The following is a 24469-nucleotide window of genomic DNA, read 5'->3' as shown; positions in this document are numbered from 1 at the left end:
AAGAGGGGGAACTTGTATTCCGGGAAGGGTTGGCCTGAAGGAGTGATTATTACGCGTGTTTATTTGATTGTAATTTCTTTTGTTTTGTTATCATTTGTTTTTGTAGGTTATGTTTTTGATTTTGTTTTTGTTTTAAGTTATGTGAAATTGATAAAGTGAAAATAAAAAGGGTTTTAAAAATCAAATCTCTCTCTCTCTCTCTCTCTCTCTCTCTGTGTCTGTGTCTGTGTCTGTGTCTTATTCTTGTTTAAAGCTAAAACAGCCCGAGCTGTAGTAGCCACCTGTCGCTAGCTGTTAGCCCTTCACCTTCCCGCCAAAAAATAACAGCATTCGTTAATCGAAAATGTACAAAAAACAACCAAAAAACATTTTCCCCATCATGAAGTGGAAAAACACACATGGTACCCTTTTTTAGAATGCATTTCCGAACAGATTGACCGTAGCGCCTCTGGTTATCAAAGATGAATTAATTCGGTGCTCCACGGTTAATATATTCATGCGAGAGACACAGAAAAAAAAACGAGAGAGAGAGAGAGTGTGTTTGGTTGTTATTTCCGTAAAACTTGTTCATGCAGCAATATTTGCGATCATTTTAATTGGACTGCTTTGATTATTTTGCTCGGCCTCAATTGATTTTATTTGTCACATACACAATACATTGCAGTGAAATGTTCACAGTCGGCTCCATGCTAAATAGACGCATAACAAACATAACAAAACAGTAAATACATTCAAGATGTCAGGGGGTTATTGCACATAGTGATAAAGGGGGTTGCTTAAATAAATTGTGCAGTTGCTCCAAAGGGCTTGTCGGCCATTGTTGATCTTGGTGTATCTCATGAATCACTCGGTCGTCTATTTCCTGTTTGTTGTCATTTGCGACCATAAGGCCTAAAAAAAGACTTGCTTTTTCTCTGTCCTTTTAACTCTCGCCGGCTCTTTTCTCTCTCTCTGTCTCTCTCTATCTCTCTCTCTCATTGTCTCCCTCTTTAACTATACCTCTCCCCCCAATCTCTCTCTCCCTCCCCTTACCCCCTCTCTCTATCCCTCCCTCCCACCCCCTCCCCCTCTCTCTCTCCCTCCCTCCCTCCCTTCCTCTCTCTCTCTCCTGCAGGTACGTTCTGCTGCTGCTGACGCTGTTCTTCGTTCCGGGCGTGGTCATGATTACCGCCTACGGCCTCATCTCCAGAGAGCTGTATCGAGGCATCCAGTTTGAGGTCAACAACAACCCAGACACCATAGGTTAGGAACAACACCTTGTCTGTTTTTGATGGTGCACGCACCACGTTTGCATACAGAAAAAGAGAATACAATGTTATTTATATATTTTTCTAGAAACAGAAAATTGTGTTGGGCGGGGTAATTGTCAATTTGTGTTTAGCTTATATAACCCTAGCTGTAGATGCCACCTGTCGCTAACTATTAGCCATTCACCTCCTCGGTACAATAACCAACAGTATTCGTTAAAGAAAATGAACAAAAACGAAAGACACTTTCAACAAAACAGACTGGAAAAACACAGCTTATGGCTTGATACTTTAAAGGCACCCAGTGCAACTTTATGTAAACATTCAATGAAAAATAAACATTCAATTTCTAGTCTTTTTTACACGTAGTAAGTTTCAATAACTCCATACCATTACATATCGACATTCAAGGAGCAAAGATGAGACGTCGCTGTGTGGTGAGAACTGATAGAAAATCGTAAACAACAACAATCGCCGGTGGGGAGAAGCCATTTTTCCATTGACTGGAAGCCTGCTTTATTTATTGTAGGTTACAAAAAATAAAGAAAATGGCGGCATTGTTGTAAAAAAGACTAGAAATTGAATGTTTATTTTTAAGCCTCGAAAGTTGCACTGGGTGCCTTTAAGAGTCTAAAAGCTGATGAAAATTGACAAAAAAATTCTACCTAACAAACACCTCATCCATCCCAAGTATTCTGTTCAGTATTCCATCCCTTAAAGTTAATCTAAATGCAAATCAGTAGATAAGAAAAAAGCAAGAAAAAACAAATTATTGAAGTTGAAAAGTTTTGCGTCAGCGAGTTTGTTATGCATAAACAAACAGTATTGTTTACTTGAAATTGGAATGTCATACTCGTGAATGGTTTACATTTCACGGCATAAGATTCCTCATGCTTTGTTTGAAAGGGCGACTTTAAATGCTGTACGCAGAGGCGGAGTGGCCTTCGGAAAGATCGGGAGTTTTCCCCATGGGCCGGTCCATTTATGTGGGCCGCGGCAGTAATTTGGGCCGCGGGCACCCCCTGGCGGCCGCTGTACCATAGGTCACGCGAACGACCAATTGCAAAATTCATGACAGATCCCCGGGCCTCTCCCCTGCCCCCCCCCCTGTCAGGATTCCTTGCCAAACAACCCCCCGCAGCCTCCACCCCCCTCCCCCATCAGGATTTCTTAATAAATGCCAACAACTCAGCGCAAGGCCGGTACGGTAAGCTCCCGTTATGAAAAAGTGCCCCACTCCGCCCCTTATGGTGCGCATATGATACGATTCGCTGTAAGCATCAAGTCTAAACAAGCGACTCTGGGAAAAGATGGAGAAACAGACCAGCAAAACGTTTTTATTATTCAATAGTCAAGGCAACTATAAGCACTTGTCATTTGGGATGGGGATCGAAACCCGGTTCTATCAAGGACACGGTTACACTTTTTTCAAAACCCAAAAATCATTAATGTTTGGGCTTATCGATACCACCATCGACTCCCGTCCCGTCGTTCAATTATTATTTTTTTTGTCCCGTAGGTCCTGTAACATAATGTTGTGTCCCTTGAGTCGCGTCACGGCATTTAATCAAATCAATCCAATCACTGCAGCGTGTCCACCAATGTTTTTGAATGGAATTGTAAGCAAACAGGTATTACAAGTAAAACAAGTGAAGTCTGGCAGTTAACTTTGCTTGCGAGGATGGCTGAACGGGCGAAAAGCGCGAAAATTATTTATTGTAAAGTGGGGAACACAACCTCAATGGCCAAGCACATTAGCATTGTGCATCAACTAAAGGCCAAATGCAGTACCTTCGACTGTCTCTGAGTTAAAAAGACTCTGTGTCCTCTTTCTCCTGTCGCACCACAGATGGGCCCGTCTTAATCATCCACTCAAAGTACGAGCGGTAATCGCACACACAGACTTTGTCGCTAGTCCCGTCAGTTAAAAATTGTAGGGTTATCCAATTGTGAAATCGGTGTTGTAATCGGCAGCATACAAGCCAATTATCTTAAAAAGAAAATAAAGTTTCAGATGTGCTGCGTGATGATGTGTTGAGATTGGCTCAGTAAAACGACTGTTTGGCTATCATGATGCGGTCAAATGTAACATAAAGAAAAGGTAAATTTAGTATTTGGTGAGAAACATGAGTAATACTGTATTACTCATGTATCTGTATTACTAATACAGTTCTATAGTATTCTAATAATTTTAGTATGTATAGGTAGAACTACTGATGTCATTTAAAATAAAATTATGTATTTCCTTAATATTTTCCTCATCACTAAAAATGTGTCATCATCACAACAATTAATAGAAATATTGATAGTGGTATCGATAAAGACTCAGCTCCTTAAGGAATAACAGAAATGGTATCGATATCAACAAATATGAATGATCCTCATCCATATTTGTCATGAGACAGACTCAAAGTTCTTCCCATAAAATAACATGAAATAATATAATAAAATAGATCACTAAAAGAAAACAAAGTTAGTTAAAAAAATGCCTACAATAAACAGAAATAATAAAATAAAATCGAAAAGTAAAAGAAAAAATAGGTAAAGTAAAAAGAAATGCATACAATAAATATTAATAAATGAAAGAAAATAGATAAGTAATAGAAAACGATAGCAAAGAAAAGAAAAATGCATGCAATAAAAATAAATAACAAAATCAAAAAGAAAATGAAAATCCATTTTCTTTACTTTGCCGCTGAGGTATTTCAAATAAAGAAACGAGTTTCCTTAAAAAAATGTCCCCATGAATAGATTCACCAACTCACCGTCAGAATGACGCGGTTTCAGTTATAGCTTTCACCTGCGCTAGCAAAGATAGCATCCACCTGCGTCCCTGGTTTCCATGGCAATCCTGGAGTTCCTGATGCATGTGACTCACCGAGGATATAACATGCTGAAATAGCTCACCGCTCCCCAACGCCTGTTGCTAAGTGTTGAGAAAGAGAGAGAGAGAGAGAGAGAGAGAGGGGGGATTGGGGGGAAAGAGAGCGAGAGGGTGGGGGGGAGAGAGGGAGGGAGCAGGGCTGAGAGGGCGATAGAGAGAGAGAATGGGGGGAGAGAGGGAATGAGAGTGCGAGATAGAGGGAGGGAGAGAGAGAAAGATAGAGGGGGGGAAGAGACAGAGGGACAGAGAGATGAGAGTCAGAGAGAGAGGGATGGAGGGAGGGGGTGAGAAAGATGAAGATAGAGAGAAAGACAGAGAGAGAGGTGAAGGGAGGGAGGGAGGGGGAGGGAGAGAGAGACAGACAGAGAGTGAGAGGGACTGTCAGGCGAACATAGGGATGTATATGAATGCAAACGCTGGTAACATCTTAAGTTTAAGTGGGGTCGGCTTCGCTAAGCAGATAGAGTTGGTTGACTTTTAACCTGAAGGTTGCTAGTTGGATCCCCACTCCTCCTAGAGAGGAGCGAGTCGCCTCACCCTGACAGCTCCTCACACTGACAAGCTGGCTGTGGTTGACTTTGGTCAACTCCGCCGTCGGGGTGTTAATGGGTGTACTAACCGTTTAAGTCGCTTTGGGTAAAAGCGTCTGCTAAACGCCCTAAATGTAAGTACATAATAAGTCTGGTTTTGATTGTAATCTCAATCTGTTTGATCGCTGCTCCTTCTCTCTCTCTCTTTCCTTCTCTTGGACTCCCACCAACCCACCAACCTATCTACAAACACCATCGCCTTAACACACACCTCTCATTCATACCCCCCCCCCCCCGCGGGCAATATTTACCCTCCTCCAAACATTGTCGAACAAACACACACTTTAATTCCCCTTAACAATATTGTCTCTGGTCTGAACAATGTCGAACACGCACACACGCAAACACACACACACACACCTCTGTCCAATATTGACACACACACACACACACATCCCACCACCCCCACACAGCCCTGACGAAAAACGGCAGAACCAGTAACCATGACGACAACGACGGCTGCTACATCCAGGTGCACCCCAAGAAGGTGGGCCTTGCCCCAGGCTTCGCCCCCTCCCCCACCACCCCCACCCCCACCCCCCCCTCCTGTACCGCCCCCTCCACCCTCAACTCCCACGCCCTCCGTCGCGAACAAGCCCGCGCCAACGCCTCCGAATCCAAATGGCGGGCAAAAAAGCGCGTGATCCGCATGCTGATGGTCATCGTGGCGCTCTTCTTCCTCTGCTGGATGCCGCTGTACTCTGCCAACACCTGGAAGGCCTTCGACCTGGGCTCCGCCCACCGGGCGCTGTCCGGCGCGCCCATCTCGTTCATCCACCTGCTGTCGTATTCGTCGGCGTGCGTGAACCCGCTGATCTACTGCTTCATGAACACGCGGTTCCGCGGCGCCTTGCTGGCCACCTGTGGGTGCTGTTGTCCCGGTTACGTGCGGAAGGCCGGGAGGCGGTCGATAAGGCGCCGGTTCCCGGGCGGTGGGGGAGGAGGAGGAGGAGGGGGAGGGGAGGACGGGTACACCACCACCACCACGGCTGGACATGGAGGAGGCGGGGCTACAAGCACCACCATGTATAAGGTGAGCTATACGGCGGTCAGCAGCGGCGCAGGGATGAACTGAAAGCTAGGATAAGCTAAACAAAGCTACGTTTTGGAAAATCCATGAGAGGGTCCGAGATCGGTACGCTAAGCTTATCTACACTAAGCTACATTTTGGAAAAAAGACACCAGGGGGTCCGGGATCGGTCGCTACGCTAAGCTAAGCTACGCTACTTTTTTTCTTCTTCTTCTTCTTCTTCTTCTTCTCCTTCTTCTGCTTCTTTCCTCTCTCTTTCTCTCTCGCTCTCTCTCTCGCTCTCTCTCTCCTCTCTCCTTTCTCTCCCCCCTCCCTCTTTCTCTCCCTACCCCTTTAAGGCAGATCCCGATTGAATCACTCCGTTCGACTTCCTGTGTTTTGGTGTGTTCTGTGTGTGTGTTTGATTTCCCGACATGCTAGCGTGTGTAGCCATGTGTAGCATCAAGTTAGCATTAAGCATTTAGATGCTAAATGCTAGCTGCATGCGACACACAGGCGGGTTTGGCTTCGGAGCAATGCTAGCTATCAATGCTATCTAGCATCCGTGTGTTGGGGTTGTGCGTTTTTGGGAAGGCTAAGGACATTCTCCAAAAACTACTATTCTGAAGAAAAGTCTCAGTTTAAATCACACCGAATGTATATGGACTACAGATGAAAGTAAGCTGTTTTTCTAACTCTGGCAAATTAAGATTTTGAGTGTAAACTAAAAATGTCAATTGATGTGCATTTCCCTTTTAAATAAATGCATACAATGGGACGTTGTGCAAAAGATGGGAAATGCAGCTTTTATGTGAGGATAGTTTGGTGTGTCTGTTTCGCCTTAAACTGCATCGTGGGTTTTGAGTCTCTGGAATCTTGGGTGATTTATAATCTATGCGCTGTGTCACTCTTTCTCTCTCTCTCTATTCCCCCTCTCTCTCTCCCCTCTCCATCTCCCTCTCTGTCTCTCCTTCTCTCTCCCTCTCCCTCCTCTCCGACCCTTTCTCCCCCTCTCTCTCTCACCTCTCCCCCCCCCCCTTTGTCTCTCCCTCTCCCTCTCTCTCTCTCTCCTCCCTCTCTCTCCCTACCAATCTCCCTCATTCTCTCGCTCTCTCCCCCTCTGTCTCCCCCTCTTTCTCCCTGTGTGTGCTAAGTCTTGCTCATCGTGACTTTGTGTCTGAGTGAAGCTTTGTTAGAGATGGATCACTCCGTTGTACTTGTGTAAATATATCGTCTTTGTGTTTGTGCAGGTTTTGCCTACAAATGTTTGTGTGTTTTTTTTTGTGTGTCCTTGAGTGTGAAACCATTCATGAGGGAACATTTTATTGTTATTGGTCGCTTAATGTGTTTTTTTGGGTTTGTAAAAATTTTGCTTTGTGTTTGTCATTCACTACAAGTGGCCAGGCCGGGGTATTGAGTGCCTCACGAACTCTACCGAATGATTGTTCCCGTAGAAGAGTACGAAGACTGTGAAATAGCTTTTTTTGTTGTATTCAGGTGCGTTTGAAAAGGAACATCAAAATATGTATTCAACGGAAAGAGAAAAAACGTTTCCATGATTAGAGTTTTGAAACTACAGGTGAAACGCTTTTGTTGGTAATCTGCATTCGACATTTAAAAGCGTGGAGGTTTTTTCTTTGAACGCATCAGCTATTTCGACTCGATGAGTCATAATGTAGCAAAATTGTTAAATTTCAGAGCCTTTTGAAAACAAAAGTTGACCAAAGTGCTGTACAATTCAACTATCTATTGACTATCTATATATAGAACCAAAAAAATTTAAAAGAACAAAAATGGACAATAATACTACACTTACATGGTGTTCAATGCAAGATAATTGAAATATGTTTTTATGAAAATGGGCAATGAAGAGGCTAGCCTGAGACTGACAGTTTGGGCTAAATGACTGCAAAAGCCCGACCAATTTGTGTATAATCCCGAAGACTATGAGAATTGTCTTGTTTTCGCTACCTTCGAATGTGCTCTTTATATTAACATGGGGAGGGGATAACAGATCTGGGGGATCCAGCCACAAAAAACGTAAGCAACTATTCGATTTTGCATATGCTTTGTTCAACAAACAACACACATACAGCAAACTCTCACAAACACATAGAACATTTTTTATCTTGGACAGAGATGGAGCTTTTCTTGAGATGAAACAAAATTAAACTATCCATCACCAAAGTTTGCCTGGCTTCCAATGAGTTCCCCTGTGTCCAGCTTGGTTCATTTTTATTTTATATGGTCAACTTTATAGTCAATTTCAAAATATGTGCCAGGGGAATCCAAATTGCTTTTATCTCCAACCCTAAATAACAAAATGAGAAAATTAGGTTAAATAAAATACGTAAAATTTACAATAGATAAATTCTAAATGGTGCAAAAGGTAAGGTAATGTGTGATATGAGGGACGTTATTTACAAGAAGGAACATCATTCATAATAATTCATATTCATGGTTCCAAGCAGGTGATGGTGTTTTGAGAAATGGCCATTGGCTGGATAATATATATTTATTCCCCCCCCCCCCCCCCAGAGCCCCCATGGTAACAATGGTCTTATATTCTTTAGTATGATTATATTATATTATTTAATATACATAATATTTGTATTATAATATATGTATTATATTATTATTCGTAATTTCTGTGTACCATTCTGTTTTCTTCAAAAGTGGTTTCCTGTACAAAGTTTGAAAATATATCTGCATTGTGTACTGGTATCTCATATTTAAATAAAAAACGAATAGATATTAAATACTTTCAAGTCCAGGAATCTGTTCTGCCAAGTCTGTTAGCTGACTCAACTGGGGTGGCAGTTTGAGCAGATGCTGTGACCGTCTCTGTCTCTCTCTCTGTCTCTGTCTCTTGCTCTCTCGCTCTCGCTCTCTCTCTCCCTCTCTCTGTCTTTGGGCCCTATCTTGCATCCGGCGCAAGTGACTTAGTCACTGGCGCATGTGTCGTTGCTAGTTTACAACTGGCGCAGAGCGTTCTTTTCCCACCACCGCCACTCGCCGGTAAATTAGGGATTGATCATGCGCCCCAAGGGGCGGTTCGGCGGAAGGAGGAGGCGTGTTCTGGCGCAAACGGTATTTTGCCGTTTCTGAATACCATTGCGCTACTGACCAGGAAATACCTGGTTTAAAGTCAGTGGCGCGTTGTTCAGATGCTATTTTAAGGGCGCATGCATACATGCGCATGCGATGCATACGGATTGCTTGTGCACCTCGCGCATACACTTTGCTTCTCCCATCTACCTAGCCGCACATTCTTGGTAAATTATTTGGGAAAGAACAGCTGATGCAGCGGTAATAAGTTGTACTTTTAAATCAATGCATCTGCAAACACCGTACAGCAAACACATATTTTCTTGACAGAGACATCGTGTAGGCCTACATGCCCATAACTTTTAGGATTGATGAGTATTTGATCGTGAAAAACATTGTTTTACCGCGAGTGAGTGTAAAGAATGAATGAATGCGTGTGTGTGTGCTCTGTTTAAACACACGCAAACTAAAAACGTAACGCATAATAAAATCAATGGCAATGTCTATTACCGCGGGGACACATGCATATTAGGATAGCATACAATACTGATAAGAAACAATGTTTATAATGTATTGCGTATATCATTAAATAGAACCACAGTTACCGCATATCACATGTTACATCATATACGTTTTCTTTGCCGAAATTTATTTGAGGACTCAGTATTTCTGAAGTTGTGGAAGAAAACCCCTTATTCCATGTGTGAATTAGGCCATATTATTTGTCAATAAACTGAGCCATTTGCAGTTTGAAATTCATGTGCATTTGTCTCATCGGAGACTGCAGACGCGCTGTCAAAATATGAACTCGTCCGATTCAAATGCGCTCATGGCTCTTAAAGGGGATGGGAGCTGGCACTCTCATTGGTTTGTTGGACATTACGCCCAAACCACACCTACGGGTAACTAGGCTGCTTCAGACCAACCCTTTTGACACTTGCGCCGCGACGCAAGTGTCATTTATCCGCCTGTAAAATAGCGATAGCGCCGTAGAACCGCCAACAAAGCTACTTGCGCTTTGCGCTTCCCACTTGCGTTTCAAACCGTTAAAATAGGGCCCTTTGTCTGTCTCTGTCTCTCACTCTATCTCCTGCTCTCTCTCTCACCCTCGCCCTCTCTGTCGCTCTCTCACTCTCCTTCTCTCTGTCTCTCTGTCTCTGTCTGTCTGTCTCTCTCTCGCTCTCCCACTCTCTGTCTCTCTGTCTTTGTCTTTGTCTGTCCGTCTCTCTCTCGCTCCCTCTCTTGCTCTCTTTCCCTCTGTCGTGCGCACTCTCTGTTCAATTATTCAATGCGATTCAAAAGAGCTTTGTTTGAATGCTAAATTTTAAACATTTAGAGAGAGAGAGAGAGAGAGAGAGAGAGAGAGAGAGAGAGAGAATTCTTCCTTGGAAGGCATCAAATCCAACTGTGGAGGAAAGTGTTGTCATGGCAACAGAACCCTTCCACAAGTTGCTGATTTCCTTTTTCTTTTGGGTGGGGGGGCTCTCTGCCTTTTGAATATTCATGGTTCGCCTAGTTTACTGATCCAGTCCGGGGAGTTGCATCACCCCTCATCGATCTGTCCCATCATCCACAGAGATGTCTTCTCTCTTGCACAGATACATAACAACTTTATTATGCTATGCTATCTATGCTAATTTGACAAAGTCCCTAAAGACATGAACTAAGCCTTTTAAAACCTGCTCTCTTTCTCGTGTGTTTCAGTTTGCTATCATAAGATTTGTTTTATTCGCACATTTCCTCCTGCACATTTAGCACAAATTTGTCTGACATCCCGCCCTGAATCACCGACACTTCTTCCTCCTGGAGTCTGAGACGGAGATGTCTTGTGACTCATCTTAAAGTCGTTCCCACACTGGTGTTGTGACAGGGTATGCTAGCAGGTAGATAGATTGATAACAAGATAGGTAGATAGGATTAGATGACATCTTTATCAATCGTCCAGAGGGGAAACTCCTTTGTTCAAACAGCCCAGCAGCAGTGAAACACCACAAGGTAAGATACGATACAATAAAAATACAAAGGACGAATGGAGACAAACAAAGACGCAAAAGTAAATCCTAAAGTAAACGCTAAAGTCAATTCCAAGGTAAATGCTGAAGCAAAGACAAACAGAAAAAAACAGAACCAACAAAATACAGTATAAAAAGACAGTATAAAAAACATAAATTATAAAGTGTAAAGTTTAAATAATAGGTGACTAAGTACCAGTACTTAGTCACTTATTCTCTCTCTCTCTCTCTCTCTCTCTCTCTCTCTCTCTCTCTCTCTCTCTCTCTCTCTCTCTCTCTCTCCTCCAGGATCCTGAGATAATCACTTATCTCACCTCCATCTCACATCTCAATTAACACAGAGGGAGTGAGTGAAAAAAAACTCTTATTAACGCTCTGATTGTTTCGTGATCATCGCCGCGGCAACAACTGAAGTTAATGTCTCTCTGCGTCACTTAGGCAACGAGGTAGACCTGGTTACTGTTGCCGTGGGGAGGGGGGGGAGGGAGGAGTGGGGGTTGATCCATTTGTGGGTCCACAAAGAGGGATACATCACGGACACACATGCACATTCACACACACACAAATACATATACATAATTGACACACAAACACACATACACATTGACGCACACAGACACACACGCGCACATACGCACACATCCCTAAACAAACACACGCCACCCCTCTCCCACATACACACACACACACACACACACATACAAACTACAGAGATGCACCTGAGCGTTTGTGTGAGCTCACCGAGGGACCCGAACATCATCACTACCCCGCACACACGTACATACCTACAGTATGTATACATACTCTCTCTCTCGCTCTCTCTCTCGTTTTCTCTCTCTCTCTCGTTCTCTTGGATACACGATAAACACACGTTACAAGTGCTTACATACACAAACACATACACTAACGCAAACACCCTCCCCTAGAGTTATACTGTGACAATGGAACCCACTCTCCCTTTACTCCCCCATTACTCCCCCATTACCTCACCCATCATATATCACGGCCGGAGCGAACAGCAAACCACCCTCCAGGTCTGTATGATGGAGAGTCCACAGAGAGGGGCACACTAGACACACACACACACACACACACACACACACACACACACACACACACACACACACAGACACAGACACACACACACAGACACACACAAAAACACACACAGACACACACACGCAGACACAGCCACACGCCCCTCACACACACATACACGTACACACAAAGAAAAGACACATGCACACACACACACACACACACACACACACACACACACACACATACCCTCACACACACACGCACAGAAAAACACATACATACACAAACACACACACATATGCACACACACATACATACACTCAAACACACACTCAAACACACATGCAGACAAATACATAAAACCACACACACACACACACTCACAGAAAAGCACATGCACACACACATACATACACACACGTATACACACACAAACACACTAAAACAAACATACACATACACACATATACATTTACACACATACACACAAAGCGGATGCACACACATACATACATGCACACACACGCACACATACACACATGCACACACACATATACAAACAAACACATACACACATATACATTTACACATACACATACACACACAACACACACCAGCCTGAAGGAAGCTAGACCCCAGTTGCACATTTGTCTTTCTCAGAAAAATAAATATATAAATCTGACAGGTCCCCGATTCCCCTCGAAACACACACTACCCTCCACTCACACACACGCAGCATACACGCAAACTAACAAGGGTTGCGGGTCAACGATTTTAATTTGTGCCTCACGTGGAAAAGAAGGTAAAACAAAAGTCAACATAAGTTCATCCTCTCAGGGGGTATAATGGGCCGTCTGCGGGGCGGGTCCGGCTGCGAGGTCGGCGTCTCTAGTGCTCCCGTCTTCTCCCACTCAGTCCTGGGGGGGGGAAGCGTATTGGCGTTAGTCTGCGTTTGTGCGATCTCTTCCTACCGCGTCTCTCCAACTCGGCTGTTCCCCCGTCTGGTGCGTGCTTAAGAGGTCCTTAAGAGGCCTCTGCCATCTCCCTCCCCAGGTGATCCCAATGTCCGTGATTGCCCGGGTGCGCTTGATGCGCGCTCCTGCGCCGCCGAACTGAATGGCACATACCTCCCTTGGACTACCTGTCCGCGGAGAGGGCGCTGTCCCCGGTGCTGGAGTGGTTCGACCCCCCCCAGTTTGATCGGGGTTGCCACGTACCCTCACCCTCAGCTACAAGTCGGGGATTCCCCGGGAAAGACCTAGGCAGGCGTCCCTCCGGGACAGTGCGTCTGCGTTGGCGTGTGCGCGTCCGGGCCGATGGACCACCTGGAAGTGGTAGTCCTGCACTGCCAGGAACCAGCGCGTCACTCGGGCGTTGGTATCTTTGGCCGTGGCCATCCACTTCAGGGGGGCGTGGTCTGTGACCAGGGTGAAGGTGCGTCCAAGGAGGTAGTAGCGGAGCTTCTCCAGGGTCCACTTTATCGCCAGCACCTCCTCCTCTACGGTGGAGTAGGTTTTCTCGCTGGCCAGGAGTTTCCGGGTGATATAGGTCACCGGTTGCTCCTCGCCTGACCGGACCTGTGAAAAAATCGAATGCGTCGGTGTGGACGACGAAGGGGAGGTTGAAGTCCGGGGTGATCAGGAGTGGCTCGATGCAGAGGGCCTGTCGGAGGCATGAGAAAGCCTCCTCGACCTTTTCCGTCCACTCAACTCGGTCGGGTAGAGCCCTCCACGTCAACTCGTGGAGGGGGCTGGCCAGTGTCGCGAACGCAGGGATGAACTGTTGGTACTATCCCACGAGTCCCAGGAACGACTTCACTTGTTTCTTCGTTCTTGGCCGGGGCCAGGTCCGGATGGTCTGTACTTTCTCGTCTTGCGGCTTCACGCTGCCCCTCCCAACCCGATAGCCCAGATAGGACGCCCCTTCGAGGCCCAGGCAGCACTTCTTGGGGTTGGCCGTGAGGCCGGCGGCTCGGAGCGCTCCCAGTACGGCACGTAGGTGTAGGTCCCAGGTGCTGCTGTGTATGACGATGTCGTCTATGTAGGCGGCGGCGTATTCCCTGTGGGTCCATCATCCGTTGGAAGGTCGCGGGTGCCCCGTGCACCCCGAACAGGAGGACCGTGTACAGCCCGTCAGGGGTGGCGAACGCCGTCTTCTCTCGGCCTGCCAGTATCCCTTTGTTTGATCAACTCGTCTATGCGGGGCATGGGGTAGGCATTGATGGCCGACACTTCGTTCAGCTTCAGGAAGTCGTTACAGAAACGGTACATTCTGTCCGGTTAGGGGACCAGGACCACCGGACTGGACCAAGCGCTGTGGGACTCCTCGATGACCCCCATCCCCAGCATGTTTGTGACCCCCATTCGGATGGCTGCCCGCCGCGCTTCCGGAATACGGTAGGGCCGGACTCGGACTCCCGGCTCTGTCCTGATGTCATGGCTGACGGTCGTGGTCCTCCTGGGCCGCTCAGAGAAGACGTCCAGGTGCTGGAGGACCACTTCCTTCATGTCCTGGGTTTGGCTGGGGCTCAGCTGACAGGGACAAGAACACGGGTTCCCGCGGGGCAGTCGATGGTTGCCACCTCTTCAGTAGGTTAATGTGGTAAATCTGGACGGCCTTGCGTCTTCCCGGTTGCCGTACCCGGTAGTTGACGTCGCCGACCCCGTCGATGACGACAAAGGGACCCTGCCATTCGGCCAGGAACATGCACTCTATGGTCGGGACGAGGACTAGCACCTGGTCCCCTGCGTTGAAGGTGCGGAGTTGGGCCCCTCGGGCTTGGGCTTGCTGGGCTCGTCCGAGGTGCTCCCGGACCACGGGCCAGATCTGTGCCATCCGGCCTTGCATCTGCTCAACGTGCTCGATGACGGTGCGGTGGGGGGACGGTTGGCTCTCCCAGGCATCCCTGGCGATGTCGAGCAGCCCTCTTGGTCGCCGGCCGTAGAGGAGTTCGAAGGGCGAGAATCCCGTGGAAGCCTGGGGTACTTCTCGGACGGCAAACAGGACGTGCGGGAGCAGCTGGTCCCAGTTCTTTCCATCTACTTCCATGACCTTCTTTAGCATGGATTTCAGGGTTTTATTGAACCTCTCCACCAACCCGTCGGTCTGGGGGTGGTAGACGGAGGTCCGGAGGTGGTGGATCTGCAACAAACTAACGAGGTCTTTTAAAACCCGGGTCATAATCCTTGATCCGTCAGGATCTCCCTGACTATCCCCACCCTGCTAAATAAAATCATTAGTTCCCTCCGGCACGGAGAGGAACTGCCTCTCGGTAGCGGTTGGCGTAATCCACCATAACTAAGATGTAGCGGTGGTCTCGTCTAGTCCTGGGGAGGGGGCCTACAATGTCTAGCCCCAGCCGGTCGAACGGGACTTCTATTAGTGGCATGGGAATGAGGGGATTCCGTACTGAGGGTCTCGGGGCACGCCCGGCAGTAATCCTCTACGTCCTTTTTCATCCCCGGACAGTAAAACCTGTTCAGAATTCTATCCCTCGTCTTATCCATCCCTAGATGCTGTCGACCTGTCCGCAGCATTTGACACAGTGAACCACCAGATCCTTCTTGCCACTCTTGCCGAACTTGGCATCGCTGAATCTGCTCTTTCCTGGTTCACATCCTACCTGATGAACCGCAACTATCAAGTGACATGGAATGGCTCCTTGTCCAAACCTTGCACGCTTGAAACTGGTGTCCCTCAAGGCTCTGTACTGGGGCCTCTTCTGTTCTCCCTCTATACCAGATCTCTGGGCTCGGTAATTGCATCACACGGCTTTTCCTATCACTGCTATGCTGACGACACTCAGCTATTTCTCTCTTTCCCCTCATCTGATAAAACCCTGATTGCAACACGCATATCGGAATGTCTGGCGGACGTCAGCACCTGGACAACTGCCCATCCCCTGAGGCTTAACTTCAACAAAACCGAGCTCCTCCAAATCCCAGGGAAAGATTGCCCACACATGAACTTACTGGTCACCGTCGAGAACATCACTGTATCTCCCTCTCCAACGGCCAGAAACCTCGGTGTGATATTGGACAATCAGTTATCCTGCACTGCAAACATCACTGCGGTCACCCGATCCTGCAGATTTGCACCTTACAACATCCGCAGAATCCGGCCCTTCCTCAGAAGGGAAGCAGCTCAGCTTCTAGTCCAATCACTTGTCATCTCCCGCCTCGACTACTGCAACTCACTCCTGGCTGGACTTCCTGTCTCTGATTAAACCTTTGCAGCGCATCCAGAATGCAGCAGCGCGCCTCGTGTTCAACCTACCGAACAACAGTAACCGAAGTTCTCCCATGACCCCCTCTTCCGGGACCTCCACTGGCTCCCTGTAGTAGCTCGCATCAAATTTAAAACGATGGTACTGGCATACAAGGCAGTCGATGGAACTGCCCCTGCCTACCTCCAAGCATCGCTAAAGCCGCACAACCCAGCTGGATCCCTCCGCTCAACTACCTCAGCTGGACGTCTGGAACCGCCATCGCTAAGAGCTAGCAATGGCCGTTCGGCAAAGTCACAACTTTTCTCGGTTTTGGGACCTCAGTGGTGGAACGAGCTCCCTGCCGCTCTCAGGGCCGCAGAGTCGCTCACTATCTTCCGAAAAAGACTCAAGACTCACCTGTTCAGAGTCCACCTCAACACTGCAAAGCCACCCTCCCCCTTCTGGCCACCATTGTACACTGTATTGTATTGTATTGTATTATAGTACTTAACTGTGTAGCAACTGCAGTAGCTGCTCATGGTACTTGCACTTGGTTCTATGAACATCCTTTCTGTACCGACAGCGAAATATTGATGCACTTCTTATGAAAAATGTACTTATTGTAAGTCGCTTTGGATAAAAGCGTCTGCTAAATGCCCTAAATAAAATAAATAAAAAATAAAGATGGGCCCCCAGAAGGTGGGTGTGGGCCATACCGAGGACTTTGCTCACGTATGGTCTCGGAGCGACCAACTGTTCCGCCTCCTCCCCCGCCCTCTGTACCACCCTGTATAGCAACCCCCCCCTGGTGCTAAAGTGTGGGTACTGCCGGTTACTCACAGAGTCCCGGGATAGGCCCTCATGGACCTGTACGTGTCCCCAGGCGTTTCTGAGGGCGTCGTCCTCCAGCTAGGCGGTGGTGAACTGACCTCCCCTGTCGGCGCCTCCCCCGTCAGCCCGGGGGAAGTCGGAAAAGTCGATAAGGGGTGGAGTCTCCCTCCCGTCTGGCGGAGGTGTCTGCTCGGAGGCGGTCATTGTGTCCGGTGTCACCGGAGGAAGGGAGACCGTGGACGAGGCGTGTGTCAGCCGCGCCCCTCTCTCAGGAGCCTGTCGGGGGACTCGTCCGAGTCGGACCTGGATGGCGCCGGGTGGGCGGCCATATAGGCAGACCGACCATGCAACCGGCGGGGTCTGGTCCGAGGTTGTCGGCGTTGGGGTGCCAGAAGCTCGGCCCCTAATAGTTTGGTGAAGATCGGGCAGTCCCGTCCTATCAAAAGGGGCATAGGGAGGTTCGGGACCAGCCCGGCCCGAACCGTGAAGGTCCCCATCGGGGTTTAAACGGTGATCCGCATTGTGGTGTAGGACTCGGTTTGCCCATGGATGCAGCCTACGTCGACCCTCTGCCCAGAGGTTCCGTCCGCTAGACCGGGTCGGATGAACGTGACCACGCCCCCTGAGTCGAGTAGGGCGCGGGTGACGTGCCGCTCCACGCGTACTGGTAGGCTTGGGGATTCAGTCCGCTCGTGGGACCAGCAGGTGGTGCGGACACAGGACCCTCCTCTCCCGTCGCGCAGACTGGCCGTGGGCATGGACACGTCCCCTTCTGGCCGCAGGTATAGCACTTCCACTCCTCTCTCGGGGTCTGAGTGGCGGGCCCTCGGCGGTCCGCGATGATGAAGAAGAACGGCCAGAGCAGACAGATCCATGCGCTGCAGTCAGGGGATGGACAGCAGCTCACAGACATAGCAGACATCAGGAACAGAGCGGTGGATTTCTATGTGAAGCTGTATAGCAGTGAGTACCAGGAGGATGATGCTGTTTTTGACTCGTTCTGTGAGAACCTGCCCACAGAGTCAGAGGAAACCAACAGGGAGCTGGAGGGCCCCCTGACTGAGTAGGAGGTGTTTGCTGCCTTGCAGAGTGTACAGGGGGTTAAGGCCCCCGGTATCGATGGGTTGCCCTCTGAATTCTACAGAGTTTTCTGGACTGTACTTAAGGAAGACATGCTGGGGGTTTTCTCAGAGAGCTTTGAGGACTCCTCTCTCCCACAGAGCTGCAGGAGGGCTGTGCTCACTCTGCTGCCCAAGAAAGGAGTCCTGCAGGAGATCAAGAAATGGAGGCCCGTCTCACTTCGGTGCGTAGATTACAAGCTGGTTTCAAAAGTCCTGTCCAACCAGCTGAAGAAGGTGATGAACCAGTCTCAGACTTACTCGGTGCCCGGCAGGTCCATTGTGGACAATGTATCACTCATTAGGGATATTTTGGAAGTCTCCAGTTCTTTGGGTTTAGATACTGGTCTGGTTTCTTTAAACCAGGAAAAAGCTTTTGATCACGTTGAGCACCGCTACCTTTGGAAAGTTTTACAAAGGTACGGCCTCTGTAAAAATAAATGGTAGTCTGTGTAAACCTTCTAAAACAGAAAGAGGTATTCGACATGGCTGCTCCATGTCTGGTATGTTGTATTCACTGTCTATAGAACCCATATTGCATAATGTTTGTTGTTTTAATGATGGCCTGTTTTTATCTGATTTAGTTTTCTTTTTCTGATATTAAATTTTATTTCATCATCCTATGCAGATGACATCATCATTTTTATGAAAAATCAGGAGGACATTAATACATTGGGCAAGATTGTTGAAACGTTTGGGTTGATCTCAGCTGCCAAAGTGAACTGTGCCAAGAGTGAAGCGCTGGCAGTTGGGAGGTGGTCTGCGGGTCTGCCCCAGCTGCCGGGGGGGCTGAGGATGGAGGATGAACAGACTGAAAGGAAGAACTGGGAGCGTGTGCTGGAGAAGGTTGAGGGGAAGCTGGCTAAGTGGAGGTGGCTGCCTCCCCACATGTCCTACAGAGGAAGGGTCCTAAGTATTAATAATCTTGTAGCGTCCACCTTGTGGCATAGACTGAAATGTTTAGAACCCCCTGCTGGGCTCTTGCAAAAAGTGCAAACGGTTATTTTAAACTTTTTCTGGGACAAGTTGCATTGGGTGTGTATTATATCTTCCAAAAGAAGAGGGGGGGCAGGGGTTAGTTCACCTGGGGAGCAGAGTGGCTGCTTTCAGGCTAAAGTTTATCTAGTGGTACCTCTTGGGGCACGATGATGTCGTCGGGAGACAGGTAACAGGCATAATTTTAAGGCAGATAGCTGTGTTTTTTTTCGTGTGTGTAGTTTGCCTCCTTTTTATCGTGGTGTTTTCATAGCATGGACTATTTTTAAATGGGACAGACTAGGGCCCGCTGCGTCTCTGTTCTGGCTCCTGAAGAGACCCTCGTGTGCGGGGCTCGGCTGGACGTGCAAGACGGCAGCAGCCCTGGCCTCGCCCAGCGCCTGCGCTCCACTAGGGTGGTCGTGCTGAGGCAGGTGGTGAACGAGGTAGGGCCCGGGCTCCACAACACTGAGGCTGTGGCTTCTCTCCTGGGTCTGAGGTCCAGCCGGCACACCAGAGACATCATAGCAGACTGACCAGTGAGGAGCGAGAGATGCTGAGGGACTTCTTCAGCAGGGCGGATGTACCAGACGAAGGGGATCCGTTTCCAGAGCTCGTACTGTCGGTGTACCAGACCGGACTGGTGAAACCCATGGGCCTTTCCAAGTCCAGGATGGATTTACAGTTACTTTCAGGGAAAAGTAGATATAAGTACTGCCAGGTGGCTACACACAAACACAAACAGAGCAATCGGAGGGACACGGTGTGGAAGGAGAGGCTGCAGGGCGGTGTGCCTGTATGGAGCCTCCTTTACAAGCCTCCCCTGAACAACCCGGAGACCTGCAGTGGAGGATCCTGCAAGGGGGCTCTGGCTGTGAATAGTTTCAATCAACCCTACGGTGTCCGAGAACTGTCCATTCTATGGCAAAATTGAGACTCTAGTCCATTGCTATTTGGACTATCACAGACTAAGAGTCCTTTTCCATATTTTAAATGGTGGAGAAGTTTGGTCAGAGGATGCTTTTATCTTTGGTGCTGGTTACGACAGGGACAATTAAAAGAAATGGTGTTTGTTGAATTTTGTGGTCGGGCAAGCCAAAATGGCGGTTTACAAAGCAGGAAGAACCAGGTAGAGGGGGAGGCAGGCCTTGGGCCGTTTGGGGTCCTGGCGAAGGCCAGAGTCAGGGTGGACTTCAGGTACCACTCATTAATGGGCACAATGGAAGAGTTCAGGAACTGAACTGCACTGCGCTGAGTTTGACGGTTGAACGCTGATTGGCTGTTACGTTACACATGTCACTCAGTGGCCACGCTGTTGAACGCTGATTGGCTGTCATCACGCGAAATTCGACAAATCCTCGTGAACGCGCTCGCCTGTGCACGGTGAAAGTGTGGTGCGACAAATCAAAAATAATTGCCAGATACGCGTCTATACGTTCACTTTGTATGGGATCTTGTCGTCCCGTTGCGTTTGGTGTGAACGCACTGGAGAAGTTTCAAGACAGACAGCCAAAATTGACATTTTTATTCAGATAATAGCCAGTCCTTTTGCTTCCTATAAAAAGCATGTTTGTGACACAGGATATCGATATGGATACGTCATCTAGCCTGCATGTGGAGGGCCACATAAGGTAAGAAATTGGTTTACGTAAACTTTGCTGCTGGTTCTGTTTGCTCGTGAATCGTGATGACCTGGCTAAAGGTTACCCACGGTCCTAAGCGATTGTGATCTGATTCTGGTTGGTGCTCCAGTTAGTATGCATCGTATATATATATAGATTAGATTGCAGCTAGTAGCAGCTACACACGGTGCGATTGCTATGCCAATGTGGTTATAGTTGGTTTTGTCTGATTGAGATATGTGACGACTTGGAGCCTGGTAGGCCTATCCTGACATAAATATGTTCTCGCATAACCTGTGTGATTATCCTAAACTGAAGGGGATTTTATTTGCGGACAATTTTCTTATGATGTAACGAGTGAAGTCTACATTGGTCCTTCGCAAGTGTTTACTGGTGGTCAGGATTTGGCAGATGCAATTCTCCTCTGGGTTTTTGTATTTTTCTTCTTTTTTTAATGCAGCATAACATATGCTACCAGCAGCCCTTGCTCGTCTTCAAAAGGCTGATGCTCAGTACCTCGTTTCATTTCGTACCCCCTTTACAGTCTGGCATTGTTTGTCTGGTAAACTTTGTTGATGTCAAGATAAGTGTTAAATTGCCAACACTGTTCTTTGTCCTGTGTGTATTAGTATTAGGCCTACATATCCCGAGCCAATACCCTGGTGTTTCCAACGCCGTTTTGCAAAACAAGCCAAAACACAAACTGTGGTTTTCAACTTTATTGTTCGAATAGGATCTTCATAGGGCTGGCCCGAATGCCATTTTTCAGGCTTCGAATACTCGTTTGTTTTTCCGAGCGAATATTTGAATACTCGTTCCAGAAAAAAACACCATCAAAAACAACATTAATAATCCTTATATACTCCCTGGAACCGATTTTGACAGTATCTGCATATTTTGGTGAAGATTGAATAGCTTTTGAACGTTAATTAGTAGGCCTAAGTAGGTTGAAGTTCCTTAGTTTTTCCCCGTGAAAGCGAACAGCTGTTGCTCCGTTCCAAATCAGCTGTTCTCTGCCATATCAGCCCTTACGGGAGCTTTTCAATTCATCCTGGAACGTCCATATTTTCAGGGAATTTGTACAATAAATCCATAACAAATACCGAATATTGATTGTCTTATGTGTCCATGTTTTATCCATTATATTGACCGGGTATTCCCAAGACGCTCACGCTCTGCAGCAAGCCAGTCACAGTTGATTGGCGCGGCGCTGTACAGCGAACGTAAACAAACAACTAAGCTAAGGTTTTAAGTATTACTTTTCCTCCAGAGATCCCGCTAATGTTGTGTTATAAAATAGAGGGAAACAAGATATCTATTCTTCCTCCACCTCTCTCGCTTCTCTGCTTGGTGTCGCTGATGCTTATAGTTTGCCTCCCTCGCTCTGGTAAAGTCACGTACGTGGAAAAAAAAAAATAACGAAGCTCCGAATACTGATTTAAGCTTCAAATACTAATTTTCCGAACCAGTATTCGAATATTCGAATAATTTCAACACCTGACAATACACTGTAGAGCATATTGTAATGCAGCGTTGAATGGATGAATAGCTTACATAAGGGTACCCAGCACTTTTCAGACCACACTCAAGCTTATGGTTATTGTCCCCACCACTTCTAAAAACAAACTGACGCCCTTGGCAGGAGGGGAAGCTCTTTTTTAACTCTGTGTTTTAATGTGTGTTTATTTATTTATTAATTATTGCTGTATAATCTAAAGTTTTTTTTGTCTGTGTTTAAAAGGTAAAATATTGAAGAAAGAAACTGCAAATAATTATTTTTTTCAAAATCAATCACTCTCTCTCTTTCTGTCTTGAGCTCTCTGTTACTCCCCCCCCTCTCTCTCTATCCCCCCCCCTCTCTCCCACCCTCTCACCCCTCGCTCTCTTTCTCCCCCCTTCTCCCTCACCCCCGCTCTCTCTCTCTCCCTTTGTGTGGTCCCTGATGAAAGGAGCTATTACTGAGGCCCTCAGGAACACTTAAAGATGTTGTGGTGCCATCTCCATCTCCAGAAGGAAACTCTCACTTCAAACCCGCAGTCTCTCTCTCTCTCGCTCTCGCTCTCGCTCTCTCTCTCTCTCTCTCTCTCGCTCTCTCTCTCTCTCTCTCTCTCTCTCCTTTTGTCTTCTGCCCAAATGGAAAATAAAAACACCTCAAAGGAAACCGACTATTAAGGAGATATGGAAATGTTGTTGTCTGTGTTTCATTGTCCAACTGAATTGCCTTTTTCCATCTGAGAAACATTGCAAGAATCAGACCAATGTTATCTGCAGTGGATGCAGAGACACTGATTCATGCATTTGTTTCGTCAAGACTGGACTATTACAATGCACTGTTCTCGGGATTACCGAACTCTACCACAAAAAGTCTACAGCTGGTACACAATGCGGCAGCTAGACTGCTGACCAGAACGAGAAAGTTTGATCATATTACACCTATTCTCGCCTCTTTACACTGGCTACCAATAACTTTCAGATCAGACTTTAAGGTGCTATTGCTAACCTATAAAGCCTTGCATGGATTATCTCCATCCTACCTGAAGGACCTGATTATTCCTTATAGTCCTTCTCGGTCCCTCCGGTCTTCGGGAGCGGGCCTTCTTTCACTGCCGAAGGTTAAAAAGAAATCGGCTGGACAGAGAGCATTTGCCTATCGAGCCCCCTTCCTATGGAATAGGCTGCCATCAGTGATCAGGGAAGCTGACTCTGTGGAGCTATTCAAAGGAAAGCTCAAAACGCACCTCTATAATCTTGCATTTGGAGTGTGAAAACGACAGATGCGAAGTGACGACTACTCAGTTTGCTTGTGCTTTTCTTATTACATTATACATTCCCACTATGTACTTTTCCGTTCTAATTCACTATTCTGTCTGTTCTAGCGTGTTGCGGGTATTGGACTGGATGCCTGGACTCTCCTCATGGATAACCGGCCAGAACCCCATCACCATTTTAATATGATGTGCATGTATTTACCTATGTCAATTGTGGCACCCATTGCACTCCTGACCATCCCTGGAAGAAGGGCTCCCCTACACTGCGTTTCATCTCAAGATTTCTTCCTTGCTGATTCAAGGGAGTTTTTTCTTGCCCGTGTGGGGGCATGGGTAAAGGGGGGTGTCACAAATATTTGGCCTGTTAAGCCCTTTGAGACTGTAATGGTGATTAAGGGCTATACAAATAAAATTGAATTTAATTGAATTGAATTGTTTTCCTCGTCAAACCCGAACATAAGCTTTGTATCGTCGGTACAAACTCCCATGTTTTGGTGATTTATACGTACAAACAAAATCCACAAAACACACAACAAAACAAACGTTAACACATTAGCTACAAATAGCAATGCTTCTATATTAATGTCTGTGTGCATGTGTGTGTGTATATGTATGTGTGTGTGTGTGTGTCTGTGTGTGTGTGTATGTGTGCAAAGGTATATGTTTGTCAGTATGTTTGTTTGTCAATATATGTATGTATGTGTGTGGTTGTGGGTGTCTCTGCATGTGTGTGCAAATGTATATGTCTGTCCGTATGTGTATGCGTGTGTGTGTATGTATGTGTGAGTGTCTGTGTATGTGTGCGTTTGTGTGCGTCTGTGTCTATGTATATGCATATGTGTGTATGTATGTGTGCCTGTATATGTGTGTGTGTTTGTATATGTAAATTAGTGTACATGTATGCATGTGTGCGTGCGTGTGTTTGATGTCTGGTCTCAGAAGTATCCAATGGTCTGAGGCTGATTGGACTCTTGGGCTGGGGGAGGCTGCAAAACTGTTGCTCATTGACCAATCAGTGGTCAGCAGGTTGAACAAGCCGTCATCACACACACTTTGGTAGAGTTTTCCTCTCTCATGGCAGCCTGGAGCTCAAGGTAATATGAATTGTATCTATAAA

The 24469-nt window shown here is 47.0% G+C and overlaps 1 protein-coding gene across 1 annotated transcript in view; it reads left to right on the top strand.

Moving 5' to 3' along the window:
• The window catches only part of LOC130385937 (cholecystokinin receptor-like), a 95638-nt gene extending 89534 nt beyond the window's left edge, over positions 1-6104 (top strand). Inside the window, exons 4-6 of the mRNA XM_056594724.1 lie at positions 1115-1242; positions 5135-5616; positions 6090-6104. Of these exons, the coding sequence (XP_056450699.1) occupies positions 1115-1242; positions 5135-5616; positions 6090-6104 (625 nt within the window). The remainder of the gene's footprint in view (positions 1-1114; positions 1243-5134; positions 5617-6089) is intronic.
• Positions 6105-24469: the final 18365 nt, after the last annotated feature.

The sequence above is a fragment of the Gadus chalcogrammus genome, chromosome 7, assembly GCF_026213295.1.
Source record: "Gadus chalcogrammus isolate NIFS_2021 chromosome 7, NIFS_Gcha_1.0, whole genome shotgun sequence".
NCBI classification, from domain to species: domain Eukaryota; kingdom Metazoa; phylum Chordata; class Actinopteri; order Gadiformes; family Gadidae; genus Gadus; species Gadus chalcogrammus.
Note: the sequence above shows the minus strand (reverse complement) of the source record. Positions and strands in the feature narration are given on the sequence as shown.